The 24,688-nt window shown below is 33.6% G+C and overlaps 1 protein-coding gene across 1 annotated transcript; it reads right to left on the bottom strand.

The window, feature by feature from the left end:
• Nucleotides 1-14,325: 14,325 nt before the first annotated feature.
• On the bottom strand, nt 14,326-16,889 carry LOC145006254 (electron transfer flavoprotein subunit alpha, mitochondrial-like). The gene is made up of 8 exons (XM_078965343.1): nt 16,741-16,889; nt 15,982-16,170; nt 15,700-15,911; nt 15,461-15,621; nt 15,236-15,388; nt 15,085-15,137; nt 14,864-15,004; nt 14,326-14,535 (listed from the first exon to the last, which is right to left on the bottom strand). The coding sequence occupies exons 1-8, from the start codon at nt 16,807-16,809 to the stop codon at nt 14,458-14,460; spliced, it is 1,056 nt and encodes a 351-aa protein (XP_078821469.1). The 5' UTR covers nt 16,810-16,889; the 3' UTR covers nt 14,326-14,457.
• Between the last annotated feature and the right edge of the window lie 7,799 nt (nt 16,890-24,688).

Consider the following 24,688-nt stretch of genomic DNA (forward strand, 5'->3'; position numbering starts at 1 on the left):
CCTAAAGAACTACATATACAGAAGGAATGTGTATTGATCACACAGTCTCCTGCTCTGATACCAATTGTTAGAACAAAGTTCTATTAGGATCGTATGATTCTAAGCAAGATATAAAATAAGAACGTAATAAGAACACAAGTATTGCGTTGAATGTGTCGAATGATTAATGCAAATAACACCTCAGAAGAGCTCGATAAAGAACTTCAATCTGTAGAGGCGTTTAGGGTTACAAAAATCAACGTAATGAAAAGCTTATCAATATACACATACATGCATGCAGATATATACTATAACCCTAGCAATCAATCTAGATAAATACGTAACTAATCTAGATAGACACGGATTGACAGGCCCAATCCGGATGACAAAACACTTAGCCCAAGACACAACACAAATATACGCTACATAAATGCTTTATGGGGGGGGGGGAATACAAGTTGAATCATGCTAGTAATTATATCAATCACATGTGATTAATAACTAGCATACAGATGGATTTACTATACTGTTACCTGTTTTACGAAACAGATTACTTCAAACGACTTTCTAAAACGTATTCACATGTTAAAACTCTTTACCAAACTGCTTTACATATTGTATGTTTCCTTTCAAACTCTGTTACAATTATGTTTCAAACAAAGGTTTTCCTTATACTTAAAACTATCTTATCAAACAAACTACTTTCAAATCGTTTTATAAACTGACATCAAGTCATCATTTCTTAGTTATTAAACTTTTCAAAGGTTTTACAAACTTCTTTTATACTTTTATATTTTCCAATGCATGCCTAGATATGTATAGTTATATAAGTAATGTTTAAAAGACTTAGGATGACTAGCTCACTTTATTTCCTTTTCCTCGTTGGGATGTGGCCTTAGGGCATCGGTTACTCGTCCGAATGTTGTCTAAATATTAGTTATATGTCATGTATACATATACAGACATAAAAGTTCCAGCAGTCATGTCACACCCTAAAACCGGAACGGCGGAAACGTTCTGAGGTGGATGACGTCATGTTAAGTATCATAACATATGTAGTATAGTAATTAAAGTACAACAACCATTGCATTAATAGTAATAGTTTTACATAGTTTACATTTCATAGCAATATCAAAGTAATACAAGAAATAATATAGATGCAGCTCTGTTCTTGGCTGACTTCGCAAAAGCTCCCGAGATGTACCTGTCTATTGTTGACCTGAGAATACAAGTTATTTTGAAAGCGAGTATCAGCATTTTATAATGCTGGTGAGTTCATAAGTATTTAGTGTCATTTGTATAAATACGGATTTTTATTCAAAATAACTTTATGTAAAATAGTAGTTTAGAATCTACGGTGTATTAGCGTCTTTTCCAGAAAGTCCTATATTTTCTAAATAAAAGCAGTCTACTACCAAGACCCGACGGATTTACGTTTTAAGGAGTAATTTTCCCCAAAAATACTATCATTATCAGAATACAGTATTTACTTTAAAGAAATAATGAGAAAATCACAAGTAAATATACCAGGGGAAAAATAACATAAGCCTCAGCAGTAATACTGCTGACTAAGGCAAAAGAAATCATAGACTCCAGGAGAATATCGAATGAATGATATGCCTGGCTCAGTCTAACAAAAGGAAGCACAGACTCCAGATAGTATCGAATGAACGATACAGCTAGCAAATTCTAAAACAAGAGAATACAGACTCCAGACAGTATCAAATGAACGATACAGCTACCAAAGTCTAAAACAAGAGAATACAGACTCCAGACAGTATCAAATGAACGATACAGCTAGCAAAGTCTAAAACAAGGAAATACAGTGAAAATTCTTGTTACCTTAAGGCCATGAATTATAAAGTAAACATGGAGATACTCGTAACCATACTGATTCACAATAGAGTATTCGACGCCCTGCAAGCGTCGGAATGAATGTGACATTTTTCACCACTTGGCTTGGTTGGCCGTGGATTGTAGCTAGCAGTCAGGGTGCGGGAGTGTCAGTCTCGTATAGATCTATACACATAATGCCCGCTCTCCCTCCAGGAGACTTTGGTTACCAACTTGACAACGGGGAAATCCGTGTCCAGAGGATGCATCTCGTGATTTTGAATTCTATTTTTAAGTATTGGAATAATGATATAGACTCGCGTATGAACTGAATCTTTTGGAATTCTCGTACAAGAAAGAGTAAATAGAATCTCCTAACTATTCTTATAATAGTTACTAGTGTTTCTAGTCTATGAATGATGACTGGAAGGATGCCCTTGCTATCCTAAGGGTGATGAACTGGTCGATGGAAACCTTTATGTCTATATGTGTATACACGATATATAATTAATGTTTAAATGACCTTCAGACGGATAACCGATACCCACCAGACCACATCCCAATGAGGAAAAGGAAATAAGGCGAACTAGCCTTCCTAAGTCTTTTAAACATTGTTTATATAACTATACAAATACAGGCATGCGTTTAACGAAAGATCTATGAATGATGAATGGAAGGTTGCCCTTGTTACCCAAGGGAGATGAACTGGTCGATGGAAACCTTTATGTCTATATATGTATACATAATATATAACTGATGTTTAAACGACCTTCGGACGGATAACCGATACCCACCAGACCACATCCCAACAAGGAAAAGGAAATAGGGCGAGCGTGTCACAAATAGAAATTTTATGTCTTGTAATCACTATACTCAAGTAAATGTTGAAATCAAAAACTCAAAAGCATGTATGATGCTTACTCAATGGAAAACTAAACCCCAATTCACTACATCAAGCAATTGGAAAACCCTAGAAGTTCTTGTTAAGTCCATTTTGGACTAGAACTTCCTTATTGGATCCAAATGGACCAATAAGCTTCCAATTGGACTATCATGGGCTTAGAACCCTAATTGGGCTCTAATTGGACCCACATTCATTTATTTCAATATTATGGGCCATATTGGGCCTAGAATGAAATAAATTGAAAGCTTTGATCCATGATTAACCCAATCTAGCTTATTAAAACATAAAACTCACAATTTTATTTTATAAGGCCAATAAATACCTAAGACTAACTCTAATATTGGGCTTAGGAGCAAAAAGCCCAAACTTTTCCTTTCTCCTTCCATGTCCTCGGCCCAAAGCAAGCCCAAGAGAAGGTTTTGACTTTCTTGTGCCACATCATTATTACCTAATGGACATCCATGCAACATCTCATACTTCCATGTATGCACATCACTTCAAAAATCACTCTCTCCTCTCCTCCCTCTCACTCTCGGCCGAACACAACACACACACACTCACAAAATCCATCCCATTCTCTCTAGATCATTCAAGACCACTCCTTCCTCCTCACTCCAAAAATCTCGAAAATTAGGAGCTTTCAAGAGGATCTTGCAAGTTAGTCATCATCTTAGGTAAGTTTTTACTCAATTCTATGATCTAGCTTCCTTGATCTATCAAATATCTCTTCTTAATTCATGAGAAATCATGATCTTGTATCTTAGAAACACCTCAAGGCCGAGATCTTCATCAAGGGGTGCTAAGGCCGAAAATCACCAAACTTTCTTCCATCTTTTCTTCCAAAAACCGAAAGCTTCAAACAAGGTGAGTTTCATACCCCCTTATTTTCGGTTTTTATAAGTTTTTGTGGGGGAGAATACAAGCAAAGGTGTAGATCCATCATTATGTGTATGTTGTGGTTGATTTCTATGCTTATATGTATGTTTTGTATGATTTTGATGCTAGATCTAGTTATGAAATGCTAAAAACCGAGATATGTATTTCATTATAGCATAAAATATACTACTACATGCAAAGTATACTAAGAAAAATAGCCAAATGGCTTGACAACACTTAATTTGGACTAAAAACTCATTTTTTTGACATAAAATGTTGAAAATACAAAGTTGAAGGGCCTAAAATGAAATATTTCGAAATCTGATGGGTGAGATGAGTCAAAACAGTTTACATAATGTGTTTTCTGAAAATATACTATTTGGAGGGTTAAAAACATAAATTCCAAGCTTATTGGGCTAAAGATGACATTTTCGGCCCAATGAGGCCCAATATGCGAAATTCTCTATTTTGGAGGACCAAAACTGCATTTCTCTGTAAAACAGTGGACTATAAGTGTTCCATGTACTTTTCAAAGGTTTAAAATGCTTTTCAAATTTAAAAAGGACCAAAGTTGCAAAAATTTCCCAAATTGGGCCAAAAATGTAAAAATTGCGAAAAAGAGGGGTTATAACCGAGAAAACTGCAATTTCAAGGACTTAAGCTGTTTTCTATGAAAAATATGCTGGAAAATACTTATTTCAATAATTTTTGGTATTAAAATGTCAAGAAAATTGATTTAAGGACCAAACCGGAAAGTTTTTAAATAAAGGGGTGAAAAGGGTAAATTTTACAAACAAGGAGGGACTGAAAACAGAAAATTCTCAAGGCTAGTTCAATACATGCAATTTGACCAAATGATGGTACCACGCCTATCGACGAAATACAATACATTACAATACCAAAAGTCGTTGTCAAACGAATTGGTTCGGTCTCGAACCAATAAAAATCCGAAACTACTAACACGACGACACTATGACATTACGACATTACGATTCATAACTAATAACGATTGGGAAGTCACTATAGATGCGAGTGTGCACAAACGTCTACGCACCATCTTTGGGCCCCAAAAGTGTAAAATCTTGTTTGTTGAGCCTAGCTAGCCCAATGACCTGATCTTAAGGCCCGAAGACCTCTCTCTTACGAAGTGTTGGGTTTTACCGATCCGACATAACGTAAAAGGACTTTCAATGGCAAACATGCTGCTGGTCCCCAAGGGTCCTTCAGTGCTGCTAGTAAAGTCTGTAACTCACGATTGCGGGTTGGGCTTCGGGCCCTTCGCAATTGCAATGGTCTTGAACGACGCGGGGAAATACCGAGGGTTTCGCACCTTCTCTTCTTCCCTCCGGTCGTGGGACTACACAAGTCCGGGAGGATTGAGTTGTGTGAAGGATTACAAGTGACGCCTAAGGGATCGCTTGTAAGGTTGTCGATTGGACGTTTTCATTAACGCACGTCACAACACTTCACCACCCACTGTATTCTCAATGCCTCCGGAGCTCAACGGTTTCCTCTAACGCAATGAAACAACGGTACACAAACTAAGTAAAGCAAAGTGATAGGAAAACATCGGGTTTTCCTAGGGTTTTCAACAAGTACAATTATGAATTACCGGTCGAATTTCACAACTCTTACGCTTGCATCTATAGAATTCAAACAAGCATACTCATGGATCATCACATATTTTTACACTATTCTATTTTTAGAAAATATCGGATTTTCTGATGGTTTTCAAACAATACATTGGATTTCAAACACTACTTATGAACTCACCAACATTTCATATGTTGACGTTTTCAAAATACTTGTATTCTCAGATAACAGATAAGGTGAAGGATGATTTGTACTCTATGACGCTTTGCTGTGGTTTAAGTAGTATCAAACAGTTATTTTTTTTGAGAATGTAATGTTTTGAACAATGTAATGAATGTAAACGCTACCAGTTGTATCATTCCAAATGTTGGTGATGTATAATGTTATGTTTCATGTATATGCATTGTGATGGTATTCAATGAGTCACGATAGCCCTCGGACGTTTCCGCCGTCTGGTTCGGGGGTGTGACAGAGCGAGCCTTCCTAAGTCTTTTAAACATTATTTATATAACTATAAAAATACAGGCATGCATTTAATGAAATAAAAGCATAGAAGAAAACTATGATGAAAACTTTGGAAAAACCTTTACACATAAGAAATTTACGACTTGATGTCAGTTCGTAAAACAAGTTTTGAAAACCTTTGGGATCCTTTGAAAAACCTTTCATAACAGCTTTGAAAGTGATTCTTAGAAAACAAATTAAGTGAAGAAGAGCTTTGGAAAACCTTTCGAATACTTATGATAATCTAAAAGAGAAATTTATACTTTAACAAGAGTTGAAAGCGAGATTGGAACATCTTAAGCTGGATAAAACAGTTATCATGCAAAAATCTATTTTGCTATACTGTTATTAATCACATGTTATTTAACTAATAACTGTACAATTCAACTTGTATCCCTCCCCCCTATAAAAGCAGTTAAAATCATTTAAAAGGTCAATTCAGGGGTATGAACTCACCTGTTGTAAGTGGATCGGATGGAGGTGCCGTTTGGGTGCTCAGTGTCAAGTAAAGACTTGAACACACTTAGTGACTTATTAACATATGATGGCATATGTTTACATACAATTAGTAATTATAATACTAATTAAACACGTATAAGCATCCTAATGTGCGGAAAACACTTTGTTCAAGTTCTAAGAGGCTATTGGGTTGCAATAAGGGAGTGTATGGCCTAGTTAGGGAGTTTACTCTTCAAGAGTAAACTCTTAGAGGAGATTTTGGCCCAATGGCCATATCCCCATGAGTTTATGGCCGTAAACTCATGGGTGGTGTGTTTTTGGATGCTAAAAGGTCTTATATCACTTGTAGAGTTAGGCTAGGTTCAAATCTAGGGCATAGGAAAGGATTAAGGCTCCAAATGCACCCTTTAAGGGAGTTCACGGCTGTAACCCTAGAGTTTATGGCCGTAAACTCTCACTTGGTCATTCCCTTCATGAATTAAGGTCTTAAATGAAAGGGTATAAGGTTCTAAGCATTTTTCCAAGTCAAATGGGGAAGTTAGGGCATCATTTGGCTTCATTAAGGGAGTTTACAGCCCATGGACCAATCCTTGGGGGGTTTACGGCTGTAAACTCCTAGGTCCTTGGTTTCTTTGATGTTTAAAGGCCCTACTTCAATTGTGGTTGATTCTAGACATTTACCGAAGCCTTAGGAGGTGTTTAAGGGAAAATTTAACACCTTAAATGGTGTTCACGGTCCATGAAGAGGGGTTTACGGTCCAAGAGTGTTCTTGGGCCATAAACTCATGTTTACTCTCCATATGACATGATTTTGGGGTTCTAAGCTCATACATGCAAGTCTACAAGTCATATCTAAGCCTTAGGAGTGATTTAGAAGGGTTTTGGGGCTTCAAAATCCCACTTATGGGTGTTTGCGGTCCAAGAGTGTTCTTGGGCCGTAAACACATGATATTGCCACTTTTGGATGTCTTAAACATGAATTTGCATGTTAAATGAGCTAAACAACAAGTTAGGGTGGATTACTTACGATTATGGAGCTCGAAAGAGGCGTTTTTGGATCAAAATCGGATTTGTAGAGAGAGAGAGTAGAGAGATGGTGGAAAGGTTTCAAATGAGGCTCTCTCACCCTTATATAGGGTTTGAGCTTGTGGCTCGATGGAAATCTACCCGATACTGACGTTAAACGAGGCTTTTGGTCGCACCCGATTAAATGGTCGTAATTGACTTGGTTGTAACTAAAATTTTTCAAGGTAATAATGAGGGTGTTTCTAATTTGTTCCAACCCTTATGAAGTCATATTAAAAGTTCCATTTTAATTAACCTAATCCAAAAGGTTAACGGACAACTTAATAACGCGAGTTTTATCAACGGAAGAAGAGGTTAAAATGACGGCATAAATTTTGGGTTGTCACAAGTCAGTTCAGTACCTTTGGATAGCAAAGGCATACTTTCGGTTATACATGTACATTACTAGTAACTATAATAGGTATAGTTAGGAGATATTACTTACTATTCCGAGTACAAGGAATCACACAAGAGTCAGTTCATTCATGAGTCTATACTAATACATTACAAACTATATGAATAGATATGTTTACATAGATACGTTTACATGAATACGTTTACATAGATACGCTTACATGAATATGTTTACATAGATACGTTTACAGAGATACGATTACATGAATACGTTTACATGAATACGCTTATAGAAATACGTTTACATAGATACGCTTACATGAATACGCTTACATGAATACGTTTACATCGATACGCTTACATGAACACGTTTATATTAATACGTTTAATAGATACTATTACATAGAATCTGTTACAAACGTTTCGGGACTTACCATTCCACCCCCAAGGCTGTTAGCTACAGTAGGGAAAATGATCATCGACGGGTGTCTATGGTTGTACTTTTCGGCGAGTTTCCACGCCGTGAATATCCTAGTGGAAATGGATACAATTTTAGTTATTATATTATTTTCCTTCCTTTACTTTGTGACACATTCACATGAGCGACGAGGTATGATATATTTGATATAGATAGACTATTTTCCTTAGTACCTTTATATTGTGACACATACACATAAGCGATGAGGTAGACTATAGTGTTATAATAATAGTTACACAGGAGAAAAACTGTCACATTTACAGTGATGCTTACTTATAAAACAGTTGGGTCTTGGTAGAGGGATACTTTCAAACAATCAGGTCTTGGTAGAAGGCTTCTTTCAAAATAGTCGAGTCTTGATAGAAGACTACTTTTTATACTAGTAGGAAATATGGGATTTTCTAGGGTTTTTCAAATGATTACAATTACTTACAAACATGTTCATTGACACAAACTTATCTTCAAACATTTACAAGTCTTTCTTTATAGTTTACAAATTAAAGACACATAAATACTTATGAATTCACCAGCTTTATTGCTGATACTCGCTTTCAAAAGAACTTGTATTCTCAGGTCACAAATAGATAGGTATGATGACCAGGTTTTGTGAAGAGGGAGTAGTCAAGACTAGTCTTTTATTTTGAGTATTCATTATGTTGTTTTATACCATGAAAGAACACACTTGTATTTAAAATTATACTATTAATGCAATGGATGATGTTGTTTCTTGTTTGCTACTTTGCATTGTTGTGATACATTACATGACGTCCTCCGCCCCAGAACGTTTCCACCGTTCTCGGTTTTGGGGTGTGACAATAAACACCTTAAATCAGCCTCCCTTGTCCCTAACACTCCCCTAAAGATGCATATTGAAACCCTAGCCGTTTGTGTGTGTGTGTTAAGGCCATTTTGGTGTTCTTGGTTGGTTTGTGGAGCTTGGAAGGAAGGAGGAAGCTTGGGATTTCGAGTTGGGACGTGTAGATCCAGAGATCTTACCCCATTTTCAGCTTCATCAAGGGAGTGAGGAGTCGAGGAGAGTCGATCTTCACGTAGAATACAGTTCAGACACTATGCGACATCGAGGTGAGTTACATTCCAGTAGGGGTGGGTCTACGGCCATAATGTCGGCCCGCCAACAGGGGTATTTGGTAGATGATTGTCTTTGTGATAATTATCTTGGTATGGTTACATGTTTTGGTCATGAGATATGCATGCGTGATATGCTATGTGGGACTATGCACTCACCTGATAATGCGGTGACTCGGTACTCAGACGGTACTTCGTTTACTTTAAACAACTCCTTTGACAGAACCTAGTACCATCACCACTAGAGTTTAGTCTAATGCTCGACGAGACTAATTAATAGTCTAACTATTATTACTATTATATAAGCATTAACATAATATTTTTCACCCATTACGTACAGACAGGGGCCAGACATGGAACATTGGAGGGCAGGATCATTTTGGCATATAGCACTTCTGAAATCTAACAATCCAAGCGGTCCTCCAAACCAGATTACCCGTACTGCTAGTGGTTAAAAAGATATTATAACGAAACTTATATAACTTATAATAATAGTCCAAATATTTATTATAAGGTTCTAATAACATTATTATATTTAAATAAAAACTATATTTAAAATAGCGTAGGTGTATCTTACCTGCGAGGGGGTTTGGCTAAAAGCCGGACTCTGCAGGGGCAGAACTTCTGAGCCGATAGCTCTTCTTCTTGGAGCCGTCGAGCGCTCAGGGGCTTTCTTCTAGCGCTAGGGGAGTTTTGGGAGGTTTAGAGAGAGTGTAGAAAGAAGAAAGAATGGGAAATGTGTGAACAAAATGAGGGTGGGAGAGGTTCTATTTATAGGGTGAAATATGGCTGAACTTGGTGCCACATGTCACCATATGGTGGCAAGACTTGGGGAGAAAGCAATGGCCAAGATTGTGCCACGTCACCCATTTTCGCACTGCACACTTCCGACTTCTAAAATCTTGAACTTTCGCATACAAGCTCCATTTTTGACATTCTTTATATCCACGCGTAGGTAAAAATAAGGTCTACAACTTTCATTTTGACTCTGTTGGCTAATTCTCGACCGATCTTAAATTTAATAGTAGGAAGAGATTATACTGTTAACTGACTGCGAAAAATTCGTAACTCTTTCATACGGACTCCGTTTTCGTCTGTCTTTTTATCATTGACTTCCTATTAATGAGATCTTCAACTCTCATTTAGATCGCGTAGGCCAAAAACCGCTCGATCTACAATTCGAGTTTCAAGCTGTGCACCGCTATGCTAAACCTTAGAAAATTCATAACTTCCTCATACGAAGTCATATTCAGGCGTTATTTTTATGCACGTTATCAGTTTAACGATTACTAAAACTTTTTTTTAGATCACTATGGCCAAAAATTCCTCTGTCGTAAATTCACTATTTACGTCTCCTGGTGTTGTGCCGGTTTTGCCATAAAACTTTGACGAGCCATAACTTCTTCGTTATAACTCGGATTTCGGTGTTCTTTATATGTACGGAACCCTTGTAACACATACTACCACTTGTTTAAGATTAGTCATTCTAAATAATATTTCATCAATAACTCATTTTTTATGCTTATTGTCTCTAAATTGACTTGCCCAAATCTGCGGGCATTACAGATTACCTAATTCGATCACTCCACGCTCCTTTATTGGATGTTTATCTTCTTTCTCCAGCCGTAGTGTATTCATCATGAAGATCTTTGTATCTCTCCTACATCGATCTAGTTTGATGACCACTTCTTCTCCTTCCTCCACATCGAATGTCTATAAGAGTTTATCTTAAATTTGTATATGTTTTCAACTTTTTTGTTTCAAAACAGATTTTAGTTAGTTTAGCCTGTATTTTTCGTAGCTAAGGTATTTGTTTATTGATTTCTGATTTCTATTTGTTTTGAGTTTTTGATCTCATTAAGGTATGTGTTCATGAGTCTATTATAGAATATATTGCCATGTATTAAAGTATTCCAGAAGTTATTTCATCACAATATTGTTATTCTAGTTTCTAAATCTAATGAATGATTAAAGATGTCAACTATTCAAAATGTGTAATGTAATCAAACTATTCTTGTTTCCTTTTTCAGTTTGTTTTCATCTACTAGGGTAAAAAATCTAGTTAACAATGTCAAAGCAACTTCAAATTCCACCTCGGTGGCCAATCTCAAAGACAAATTTCCCAAATTCTGATCCTAGCAATCAGCCACGGCTGCTATAAACTGTATCATAAAGCTTGTTTTTGGGAGAACATCTAGGCTGGCTAGATGATTTGTTAGGTGATTGTGAACCAGGTTTAAAATTTAAGTCTCATCGTAGGGCCTCTAGTGATTCTAGAACTATTTTGGATGGACTTGTTGAGTTTAAAAAAGATGATAATAATGGAAGTCCTTCTTTTTCTTCTTCTTCATTAGAATCTGGTTGCATATATAGACCTAACTCACCTAGGAGCAAAGACAAGGTATCATCCATTCAAGAAACTGATGAACTTAATATGGAGGCTAAACCATTTAAAAGGTTAGAATCATTACTTTGTGAATTCTTTTTTCATTGTCTTAGCAAATTATTTATATTGTTAAGCTAAGTTTCTAGTATTGATTATTTTAGGCACTCTGCGCAAAGGTCATGAGTACGTAAACTTTTGTAAAAGTAAAACCATCATTTAGAATCTCTTTTCTTTCAACATTTTTATATTTATCTTATAATATGTTATGCTACAGAACATCGTGTCAGAATTGGGTATTAGAGTTGATTCTCTTGTAAAACAACAAGCCTATTGTCAGGGAGAACAAGCAACTAAAGCACAAGTTTTCCAGAGTGCAAAAAGAAAATTTTCCCATGGAACATAAGTTGTTCATCTTTCATAATTCATGCTTCATCAGTTCATCCTTCATATTTTGTTATGTACATTTTGTCCCTATATCTTGTACTATTTGGCTTTTCTTCAGTGGACTTTCCATCCTTTCATATTCAAAAGCAAAAAAGTCTACACATTTCGAATTTGGGTTAGAGTCCTCACGTTTCTAGTTGTTAGTGGCATTATGTACATTCATATTATCACATTTTACTCTACTATACGGGATGACCCAAACAACCATTTTTGTGAAGTATTTATTATTTAACTTGTATTTTATTTACTTTATTTGTTACGAAATAATAATCATCCAAATATCTAAAAATACAGTCAAATTAAGTATTAATTTCACTCATATGGTCGAAATTTTCTTGCACAATTCCAGGGCTCATGTCATGAGGTACTGCCTCGTCCAAATAATCTTCTTGAAGTTTTCGTAATTAGTAAGTTTTATTATTTCTCTTTTTTTTTTTTTTTTTTTTTTTTTTGCAAAAGTATATATAATTTTTTTTATAAATATCATCTAAACTTGTAGTTCTTCGGGGTGTTCTTTTATGGTTGTTGTGATTTGATATTCTCATCTTACATGATCTATTCTCATGTATTTATTAGAACATAAAGACTTACCACTTCTTTGTTATGTATAACGGTTAACTTGAATTACATTGGTTCACACCATAACAACTTTCTAGCATTTGAATTACATGTGATTCACATGTAAATCACAAGTTAATCACATATAAATTCCATGTGATATTCTAGTTTTTTTATAAACAGTTCAACGTTGTAATTACATGTGATTCACATGTAAATCACATATTATATGTGAATCACATGTGATACACATGTAATTCATATATATATATATATATATATATATATATATATATATATATATATATATATATATATATATATATATATATATATATATATATATATATATATATATGAAGTACATGTAATTCACATGTAAATCACATATGAATTACATGTGATTCACATATGTATTTTTGTAAGTGTTTTTGCATCAATGAATTTCTTTTTAATTTTTTTTGTAATTTTAAAGAAATTGTGGTGAATAATGAAGAGCTGAAAATTAATAAATTGAAGAAAATATGGAAATATTGACGCAAAGAAAACGTTTTAAATTTTGTAGCATTTTTTTGTTTTATATTTTATTTTGTATCGAATAAAGGACTTATTGTATTGTATTTTATAGATTAGTAAATAAAATGAGTTTTCTTATGATTTCTTTACAAATATTATAGTATAAAAAATATGCATATACGCATTTGAAAAAATATACATATATGCAATTAAAATGTTGATTTTCTTAGTTAAAAAAATTAGAGTTTTTTTTTTTAAATATTCTAGTTTTTTTTTTTTTATTTTTTTTTTTTAAATTATTGATTTTTAAATATTTACTTTTTTTTAAATGCAGTTTTTTTAAAAAAAAAAGTTGCGGTTTTTTATGAAAAATTTGCAGTTTTTTTTTTTTTTTAAATTGCAGTTTTTTTTTTAAATGTTGTTTCTTTTTTCAAGTTGCAGTTTTTTTTTAAAAAAAAAATCAATTTTTTTAAAAAATTCATGTTTTCTGCAAAAAGTAAAAAAAATCTTCTTTTTTTTTTTTTTTTAAATATGATATTTGATTTATTATGTTTATTTATAGAACATTTTCTTAATATTTCCAATAAAAAAAATTAAACATTGAATGAGATCGGTAATATGACGATCATGTCCTTAATTAGTTAATTTTGATCTAACGTTCCACCTTTAGTTTTCGGGTTCTCATGAAACTATGAATTCTCAACCGATCTCGCCCATATATATATATATATATATATATATATATATATATATATATATATATATATATATATATATATATATATATATATATATATATATATATATATATATATATATGAGAGAGAGAGAGAGAGTTTATTTGAGATGAATATAATTTTGTAAGATTATAAGACCAATTTTTTTTAGTGAAATACTATAATATTCTAGTTTTCATAAAAATATAATATATATATAATATTCTAACATTATATGTTTCTAGAATATTTCAATTTAAAAATATTGTCTTAGAATTATATTTTTTTTTAAATAACAGAATAATACAATATTTCACTACAGAAAATGATTTCAGTCTCCTAACAGAATAGTATAATATTTCACCAGAGAAAATGATTTCAAGATCCCAAAATTAGATCCGTACATATCATTAAATTAAATTCTATCACTCTCCTTTTGGTCCCAACTCCCAATCTGTGTCTTGGTTCCATACTCTTTATTCACATTAACTTATAACTTACATGAATCATGAATGTGCACATTAAATCGAACACATTCCACTAAAACACCCAAAGGATTACACGACTACAACGGTGAGGATAACGAGGTTGAATTTTATTTTATTTTTTTGTAAAGGATGTTAAAAATACAGAGATGAATCACAATATCTTCTTAATATTAGGACAAAAAAAAAAAAAAAACAACTAAAATTAATTTTTTGGTAAGTTATTTTTTCTCCGGGAGCTTCTCGATCAACTCAGGTATTATTTCAAAAAGATCACCTACAAGTCCATAATCAGCAACCTACACTTGAAAAATAAATTATCATCAGTATTACAAATTTACAATTCAATAACAAACAAAAATAGAAAAACATAATAACAAAAACAATTAAAAAAATAGTAAAACATAAATAGTATATATTTTTTGTTTTCAGGAAAAATAACTAATCCCAGTGTCTTCAACTTGCCAACAAACCGATTTATCAGCAACTTGAAAACATGGCTCAAAAGCGTAAAATTGAAAAACGATCCATTTTTTTTAAGTTGCCAACGAAATCAGTTTGTTGGCAAGACACCAGGATTAATTACTTTTCGGAAAAAAAAAAAAAAAAGTTGAGTTGAGGGGTGACCTGAAATATTGGGGCATCAGCATCTTTGTTTACTGCAACAATGACTTTGGAATCTCTCATTCCAGCAATGTGTTGGATGGCTCCAGACACACCAAAAGCCATATAAAGTTCTGGAGCAACAATCTTCCCCGTTTGCCCAACCTATACAACACAATAAACATCCCACATAAACTAACTACTTAACATCATTCATCCAGATTAATGACACGTGACTTTTTTACCTGAAGCTCATTTGGAACATATCCCGCATCAACAGCAGCTCGAGTAGCACCAACTACGCAACCAACACAACACAACACAAGAGATGACACCAAAAACTACAATAACAGAGTAACAAATTTCATAACATATAACATTAACAATTTAACATACCTGCTGCACCAAGTTTTTCAGCAAGTTTTTCAACCATTTTAAAATTTTCAGCACTTTTAAGTGCTCTCCCCCCTGTGATCACAACACGTGCGCTTCCAAGATCCGGCCTTTCCGATTCCTGGCTGCTTTGCTTCACATATCTACAACTCCCCTCTATCAAAATAATATCAATTACATTCTTTGCAAAATAAAATGAATCACTTGGATTAAAGTTAAACAACAAACCTTCACCAAAACTTGATAGATCAACCTGGTGTATTGGTGCAGCATTGGGTTTAGAATCAGCTGAAGCGGAAGCTGGAAACGAGGTGGATCTGATGGTCAACATGCAGGGATTTGACCCAGTGTAGCGGATAGTACATAGAGCATTGCCAGCATATATCGGCCTACATATATATGAAAAGAAAAAAAAATAAATAAATAAAAATAAGGAAAGAGAATACTACTGAAGAAAAGAAAAGTACCTGACAAATGTTCGAGGCTCTGATATTTCAATAACATCGGTGATCGGTGAGACATCAAGAAGGGCAGCTGCCCGAGGTAATATATTTTTCCCAAAAGAACTTGAAGCAGTAATTATATGCGAGTATTCATGTTTTTGTTGCACCAAATGGATTAATTTGGCCCATGGTTCTGCTAAAGTGTGTTTGAATTTATCGGAATCGGCCACAAGCACCTAAAAACATTAAGACAATTACATCATTAAAACAATGAATTTAATTTAATAAATAATAATATTTCAGTACCTGAGAAATAGAAGGATGACATGAAGCAGCATTTGTAGCAGCCTGTTGTAAGGATGGACCTGTCCCAGCCAATAGCAAAGATAAAGAGTTGTTGTCTTTACATAACAACTTGCTAGCAGCCTCTATTGAACTCAAGGAAGTGCCACTCAGGGAGCCACCTTCATGTTCTGCTATAACTAATGTTCCAAGCTTTTGCAAAATTTTCAGAACAGATCAGAGACCATGTATACATATATGAAAATGGAGTATTTAAGTAGTTTTATAAACCAACAAGAACATCTATGAAAATGGAAATAGTTATAGAATTAAACTACTCAGCTTCTAAAAACCAGATTGCAAAGTGTTTTGGATGTGCACTTCCAAAGTAATTATATTGTGATTTAATCAGTAAGGCTAAGGATAGTATGATAGATTTTAGTTTACCCTTATAATCGCAACTCAAAGTTATCTTTGCCCTAAAAAATCAGCAGAATTAGATGCGGATTTGCTTTTGCACCACATCCAAACACTTCATTAATCAACCATTAGCATGCTAGGGCAAAAAAAATTAACAACTATAACTATCGCGAATTTGTCAAAAGCTAAGCATATGAATCAACGATCAAGTGATTTGAGTGGTTTGGTAACATTAATTGACAGTATAAATCAAAGATATGGAATTAGATGAGATTCACAATAGCAATGAAAACGTAAGTTAAAATCGACAACCGAATAAACAAACAATTAATCGTTAATTCGGAAAACAAAATCAAGGCTTACATGTCTACAAGAGGAGATTGAACGAGGAGCGTGAGCGATTAAGTGTCTGAGACTAATAGGTCGGAGCATTGTGATGCGTGTAGCTGTCTACTCTGGATTCTGGAGACGTAGAAAACACATCCATTGTGAAACTCGGTCTACTATTTTTTTTCTTTATCTTTTCGATGTGTTTATTATTTTAACAAAGTCAAACGTTTTACATTTGCCAATATTTTTTACTTCTAAGATCAATGTTTAAAAGGTTATTACGATAGAAGTTATTTTTTTTTTATTCATTCACCATTATTTGTGATATGATTTTGGAATTAAACCTCGTAGTGGGTTTCATCGTTTCTCATGTTAATAAATGAGAAGGTTAAATGTAAAGGTCTAAAGGGTAATTGAACATTGCAGTTCAAAATTACTAAAAAATAGGTTTTTCCTTCAAGGTCTTAATGTCTTTAGTTCGTGCTGTGGGAAAACAAAAGACAGAATGGTTTTCGGTAAAAAAAAATCATTTCGTATAAAAAATAAGTTTTGTTGACATTAAAGTTTTTAAGTTAGTCAAATTTTGTGGTTGTTATTATTATGATGAATTTTTGTTTGTTTATGGTCAAAGTTTGTTAAGTTTCTGATATTTGTCCTTGTTATCTATGCTAGGTCCTTGGTTTTAACAAACAAACAGAAGATGAGAGAAAAGAAAATAGAATTTTGTGTTGCGTTTGAAAGAACTTGAAAGAAAGAAAAGTTAGGTGAAAAAGTTTTATTTCATTTTCATCAATTTTTTTTATTTTTATTTTTATTTTTATTTTTATTTTTATTGTTACATTGAACTCAGGAAGAATGATCATAACTATCATCCAGGTTATAGGTTGCCATGAAATCAAATTTGCGAAAAAACTTTTAAATTTACAAATTTTTTATATTTTTAACCAATATATTTTTATTATTATTATTATACATATTCATACAAAAAAAGTATTAATACAAGAACTTTTTTTAACTAAATATGGTAGAAATACACATTTTCAACAACAATTTAAGCAATACAGAGACACATTTTCAACTACATCAATAAAACAAATGTACAATTCAGTAAAACTAATGCATATTTCATGATAATGGCAAGAACATATATGATTTCACTATAACATCAAACACAAATATGATTTCAGCAACATTTCAGCATAATAATCGAACATAAAAACATTGAACATAAAAAATTGAGTATAAAAAATCAAGCATATCATCAAATATTCAACATCAATATTTCATCATATCCATTGAACACATTCAGATTCGATCATATAACATCAAAATCGAGCATAACATCAAATATTGATTTCGATTGAACAAATCAGAAACTAATAGCATAACATCAAGACTTGATTTCGATTTTTGATTTTCAAGTTTGGGGGAAAAGAAGGAAGAAACAGAAGAAGAGCAACGAACACATCCTTATTTGGATTTTCGATTTTCAGAAGAAGAGAAACGAACCTGCTTTAGGGCACAATCCGAAAAAAACGAGTTGGAGACGGAGCGGGTGCGGCAGCATCGGCGTTACAGGGGTGCAGCGGCGTCGTTTCAGGTGGTGGCGTCGGAGATTTGGTGGTGAAGAGAAGCAGACGTAAAAGGAAGAAGAAAAGAGGAGGCGTGTTGTTCGATGTGGTTTAGGCTAACCATTGGCAACTAAATCTTTAGTCGTTGTCATAAGACGGTTTTGCTCCACCAAACCTTTAGTCGCCCATTTTCTTTTTATTTTCTTTTCATTTTTGTTTATTACTCTTTTTAATAAACACCATTTTATAATTAATTTTATTTTATTTTTATTATAAAAATAAACAAAATACACTAAAATATTTAAAATAATTTTGTCTATAAACACATATCAATATTGATATATTTTAAGATTTTTGTAATAATTTTTTTATAACATCTATATAATCTTAAATATAATAACAAAATTAGGTTATAAATTTAATAAAACATAATGTGAAGTTGGTATAATATAATAAAAATAATCATAATTAATATAATAGTTTGGTTTGAGTTCGTTTGCTATTAGGTGTGAAAATTTGGGTTTAGTTGGGTTGTATAGGTGGAAGAGAGAGAAATTACTTTTTTAATAGATAGTTGAGTTGGTTTTGGTTGCGAATGAAAATAGTCCAAGAAATGCGTCCATTTTTTAATGAAGTTTTAAGACATTAAGGTCTAAGGTTTTGAATTGACGGGTGTTATAAATTATAACCCTCCATATTCACTGTTTTGAATTGACGGGTGTTATAAATTATAACTCTTCATGTTCACTATAATTTTTAATATACCTTATTTTATTTTATTTTACAAACTATATCTTTAGTCATTGGCGTTTTGTTCGATGTAGTTTAGGCTAATCATTGGCAATTAAATCTTTAGTCGTTGTCATAATTGAATTAGAAGAAACTATAAATTTCTTCAAAACCCATGACAGTTTTGCTCCATCAAACCGTTTGCTCCACCAAACCTTTAGTCGCCCATTTTCTTTTTATTTTCTTTTCATTTTTGTTTATTAGTCTTTTTAGATAAACACCCTTTTATAATTAATTTTTTTTTATTTTTACTATAAAAATAAACAAAATACACTAAAATACTTAAAATAATTTTGTCTATAAGCACAGATCAATATTGATATATTTTAAGATTTTTTTAATAATTATTTTGTATCATCTATATAATCTTAAATAGAATAACAAAATTTGGTTATAAATTTAATAAAACATAATATGTAACTCGTATAATCTAATAAAAAATAATCATAATTAATATAATAGTTTGGTTTGGGTTCGTTTGCTAATGAGTGTGAAAATTTGGGTTTAGTTGGGTTGTATAGGTGGAAGAGAGAGAAATTAATTTTTTTCATAGATAGTTGGATTGGTTTTGATTGTAAATAGAAGTAGTCCAAGAAACGCATCCCTTTTTTATTGAATTTTTAAGCCATTAAGGTCTAAAGTTTTGAATTAACGCGTGTTATAAATTATAACCCTCCATGTTCACTTTTTGAATTGATGGGTGTTATAAATTATAAACCTCCATGTTCACTATAATTTTTAATATACCTTATTTTATTTTATTTTACAAGCTATACTTGTTCTTCTATAAGAATATTAAAAAGAACATTGAACTATATACAGATTGGAGCAAAGATTTATTGCAAATATTCGAATATTTATAAAAAAGCCATTTATCATATTGACATTTTAAATTAGAGGATATATTGGAAAGTTTTTTTTTAATCACATTTTTTTCTGTACCTAGACCAAATACAATAAAAAAAACATGTTTAAAAGTGGTTAAGAATGAAAATTGTATAAGTTTATTAGAATGAAACTTATATGATTTGAACTTGACAAACTGTAATTAGAATGTTAAATCTCAAGTGATCATCTAAATCATCATGTGACTTTTAAATTTTATTATTTTCTCATAGTCTGATTAATTTTCTCTAAAATATCAAAAACTTAAAAACATACTTGTAACATGTCGGAATAATTATTACAATGAACTACAAAGTTAGATGTATTCGTCCAATGACGATTTGCAACACATTTTACTGACGATTATTTACATATATACGCACATTAAGCAAAATTAAAAAGTGATTAACCGATACTTATTATGAAAATGCACATTATATTTCAACATGGTTTTGGATTACTTGCTATTTGTTTCGAGTTCATTATCAGAGATGAATCATTTAAGGAGTGATAAATTTCATCAATCTCATATATAGATTTTTTGGATTTCTTTTGAAAAAATGATCCACTTTCAAAGAGTCGTTCATCAAAGTGAAAAAAAATTCAAGAAAGATAGTTGGCCAACGAAGATAACGGTACTACTAAACAAAGCCATCATTTCTTCAACTCCATATTTGGATTAACCTTTCTCTTGTTCCCTTCTTCACAAAACCCAACTTTCTCCTACAAAATCCAATCCACATTTACAAACAACTAATTAACCTTTTGTTCCATCATACGTAATTTTTTTAATTCAAGATGTTGTGAAAATGGAAAAAAGCACCACCCTTTATACAAAGAAAAATGTCAAAAATTCTAATGTTCTTTTTTTTTTTTTCATTTAGGTAAAATGAGTAGAAGAGGCTAGGATTCTTTTAACTAACCTGATCATAGATGTTTACGACTTTATTGTTCTTATTTTCGTTCTTGATTTTCACTTGATGAAAATAAGCAACCTACTTGATATAATAAAAACATGTGTCAATGATATTTGTGTAACAGCCCGATCTTCAGGTAACTGAATTACATAATAATTTTCTTGATTTCGAGATTTACTCGACGAGTTGGTAGCCCTACTTGTCGAGTAGCAGCGGATTGATCCGCATGTTTAGTGAACTACTCGACGAGTCCAAGTAGGGAATCGACGAGTAGGAGTTGGCAGATGAAACCCTAAATCCCGGGGTTTTGGCACCCTATTTAAGGATTACATATTCTCCTTGGCCTCACTAACTCCCTCTTTTGAATCTAGAAAATCCTAATTCGTGTTTGCCCTCTTTTGTGTGTGTTCTTGACCTTGAAAGAAGATCCTTTGGAGTTAAGACCTTGGAATGCAAGAAGTTGGAGCTAGTGGCTGTTGTAGATCCGGATTCTTCTTTGGGATGGCATCATTTTGAAGGTAAAAAGTTGTTACCTTGATTCTCCTTTGATTAGAACCCCTCATGGTTGGGTTTAGAGCCCTTTTTAGGGTTTTCTGGTGATTCTCTATGTTGGGTCAAGATCTGAGGTTGCAAACTCAGATATGGGCTCCTTTAGCCTCTCTTTATCATAAACTTCAGTATTTGCCAAGCTATGACCTATCCCATTGCCTTAAGCCACTCATTTTAGGTTGTTTTGGGTCATACCATCTTGCATGCATGTAAAGTTTGCAACTTTACATGATAATCATGCCCTAGAAGCTTAGATCTGCAGTTTGGAGCCTTTGCATGAGTTAAAAAGCTTCTGTATGGATGAGGGATATAAGGTACTCGGTGAGTCGCATGGTCGACTCGACGAGTCATTTGAAGATGGTCATGGACTCGACGAGTTGGATGAACAACTCGGCGAGTGTGATGACGATTTCCTTAGACTCGGCGAGCCTGTAGAGCAGCTCGGTGAGTTGGTTAGGGTTTTACCAAATCATTAGATGTGTATAAACTTGTCGGGTTGCACGCGGGAAACCTCGACGAGTGGCCTTAGAGCTTTGATCACGAGCCATAGGAACTCGACGAGTCACTCCGGTGACTCGGTGAGTGGACGGGTATTAAAGAAACTCGGAGAGTAGCTGAGGGTACTCGACGAGTTAAGGTCAAAATGGACTGTTGACCTTGACTTTGACCATGAGATGACCCATTGACTTTTGAGAGCAGTTTTGGAAAGATTCGACATTTACGTGTATGGTTCATAACAACTACAGGTGGTGGTGTTCGTGATAGTGATCCGAGAGTTTGAGCTTATTCCTGCAAGTCGGCATTGCAAGTTGAGTTATCCTCATTATACTTAAGGGTCTAAGGCACCAAGGTCGGCCCTTTGGAATGTATCTGGTTATGTTATGCTAGTATGATCTGCTAGATCGGTATCCTAGAGGGTAGGATAATATTATATGATACGTAGTATTAATTGTTAGATCGGTATCCTGGTAGATAGGATGATATGATGAGCTATATGGTATGATATGTTAAATCAGTTTTGTGTGTAGACTGTTATGTGATTATTTGTTATATGTGCACATGTCTGTTTAGTGGTTGAGGTTTATCTGCTTCGTGCGGAGGCCAATAGATCGGGGCATTCCAACCTATTGGTTGAGGGCTTGGGGTATTCCATCCCGATGATGATTGGACCCATAGTGTGTTAGCATTCCAACCTGCTGGTTAAGGGCCTGGGATATTCCAACCCGATGGTTGACTGGACCCATTGTATACTGTGTTTATGATAATATGTATATTTGTGAGTATGGGTATTTTGGGGGAACTCACTAAGCTTTCGGGCTTACAGTTTCAGTTTATTGTTTCAGGTACATCAAGGGATCGAGGCAAGGCAAAGGCGTGATCGTACCGCTCCTCAAATTTTGATATGTATTATGGGAAAACTATGATAAAGACTATTTTGGAAACAAACTTGTAGTAACTATTGGTTTTTAAATGTTTTGGAAAGTTTAAATTTGTCTTAAATTTTATCGGTGTTATAAGTTGGTATTAGAGCCTTGGTTTGAGCGAATTGGAGGAACACTCGTGTGAATCCAGTCTCAAATCAAGGAAAGATTTTCAAATAAATAAATAAATAAATAAAATTCTAAATGGTTTTCAAAATAGCTAAGGAGGAGGCAGAGTGTACGGTCACTCGGGGACAGTAAGTAAACCCCAAATTACCATACCAATTATTTGATTATGTGATAAGTTAGCACAACATGCTAGTACTAGGCTAAGGATCTTCAAGAATTGCATGATAGGATTTCTTGATATCATGATGCCTGCTAGCCTAGGGTTTTCTTTATATGAGATTGACATCATTACTATAGTTACTTGTGTATGCATCACGGTCATATATAATTAAGATCTTATAGCCTGAGAATGTTTGATCTGGCCTTATGTTCTCTTCTTATTGATTAGGGACTAGGGTAGGATTGGATATTCGAAATTCTATAGGGTCCAACATTATGTATGGCTAGCATGCATTAGTGCTACAGGGTTGGTGGAAGTTTCATGGTCGGGTTATTGCGTGAGACGGGTAGGTCAGTTATGAGACATTTAGCCTTCTTCTAGGGGTAAGGTTGAGTGACCGCCATGTGTATGTTTAGTGTTAGGGTGTTGTGGTAATACTTGAGAAAAATATGGGTAGGTGTGGAAGGTAGTATGGGCCCGCACTACTGAAAGCACAGGACCCATACGCATAGCAAGGAAGTCACAACCCCAAGGATTTTGTAGGGAGTTGGTTCCCAGTCATTTCGCAGATTGGCTGATATCTTTATGTTATATTTTCAGTATGGTGGTTACTAGGTGTTTCTGTTGGATTAATGTCTAAGTCCATAACTATAATTGGTAATACTTGACCCGACCCGGCATGGTCCATTTGGGTTGCATGACATCATGCATTTGGATAGACTAAAATGAGATAAATAACACTTACGGTTTGTTAATATATTATAAGTTCTAATATATTAATAAGGTTATTTAATTAGTATTGATCAAGAATTAATTTGGAATTAATTAAGTGATCAAAAGAAGACTAATTAAATATATGGGTTGATTGTGTAAATCATTAATTCTTATATATGTGGGCTTGTGATCCAAGATTCCTTATGTTGGACTAAGTCCATGGGGTGACCCATGGATACTCCATGGAGGTTAAAATCCATGGAGCATAAGGAATGGGTAAAGTCATGAGTTACATGGTGTAACCCTAATAACCACCATATAAAAGAATCCCATGGCTCAAGAAATCATGCACTATGTGTGAGTGTGAGGGCTAAACGATTTCAAGGAGTGTTCAAGTTTCTCTCAAGTTATTCCAAGTGTATTTGGTGTTGTGTGAACCATTTGAGGTGTCACACTTGGGGCACAAGGCACTCAAGCTTCATGAAGACTTTCTACATCAAAGAGGTATGTAATTCTAACTTGATATATTCATATGAATCATGTTATTATGCTAGTTAGGATGAATACCTTGGAAAGTTCATATTTGTATGTATAATAGAGAAAACATAGATCCAAGGTATTTAGGGTTGCATGTACACTTACGAGTGTTAGAATGCTCAAAACCCAACAGTGGTATCAGAGCCTGGTTTGTTTTCTGTTATATTCATGCAAATATTTTATTTTCAAAGTTGAAAAAAAAAAGGAAAAAAAAACATGAAGTTTGTCAAATTTTAAGATAATTACTTGTTCTTGTGAAAAACTAATTATTTGTAAAATTTGAATAATTTGCTATATGAGTTGAATTAT

Source organism: Lactuca saligna, chromosome 7 (genome assembly GCF_052625555.1).
Source record: "Lactuca saligna cultivar CGN05327 chromosome 7, ASM5262555v1, whole genome shotgun sequence".
Taxonomy (NCBI): Eukaryota; Viridiplantae; Streptophyta; class Magnoliopsida; order Asterales; family Asteraceae; genus Lactuca; species Lactuca saligna.

Bases quoted from the DNA above. Each gene is read 5' to 3' on its own strand.
- LOC145006254 (XM_078965343.1), bottom strand. From the start codon at position 16,809: ATGCTCCGACCTATTAGTCTCAGACACTTAATCGCTCACGCTCCTCGT. The intron at 15,389-15,460 runs GTTTGTTGTTTA...TTATTTTGATAG, and splicing joins TCTATCAAGTTTTGGTGAAG to AGGGGAGTTGTAGATATGTG. The intron at 15,138-15,235 runs GTATGTTAAATT...TTGGTTGCGTAG, and splicing joins TGAAAAACTTGGTGCAGCAG to TTGGTGCTACTCGAGCTGCT.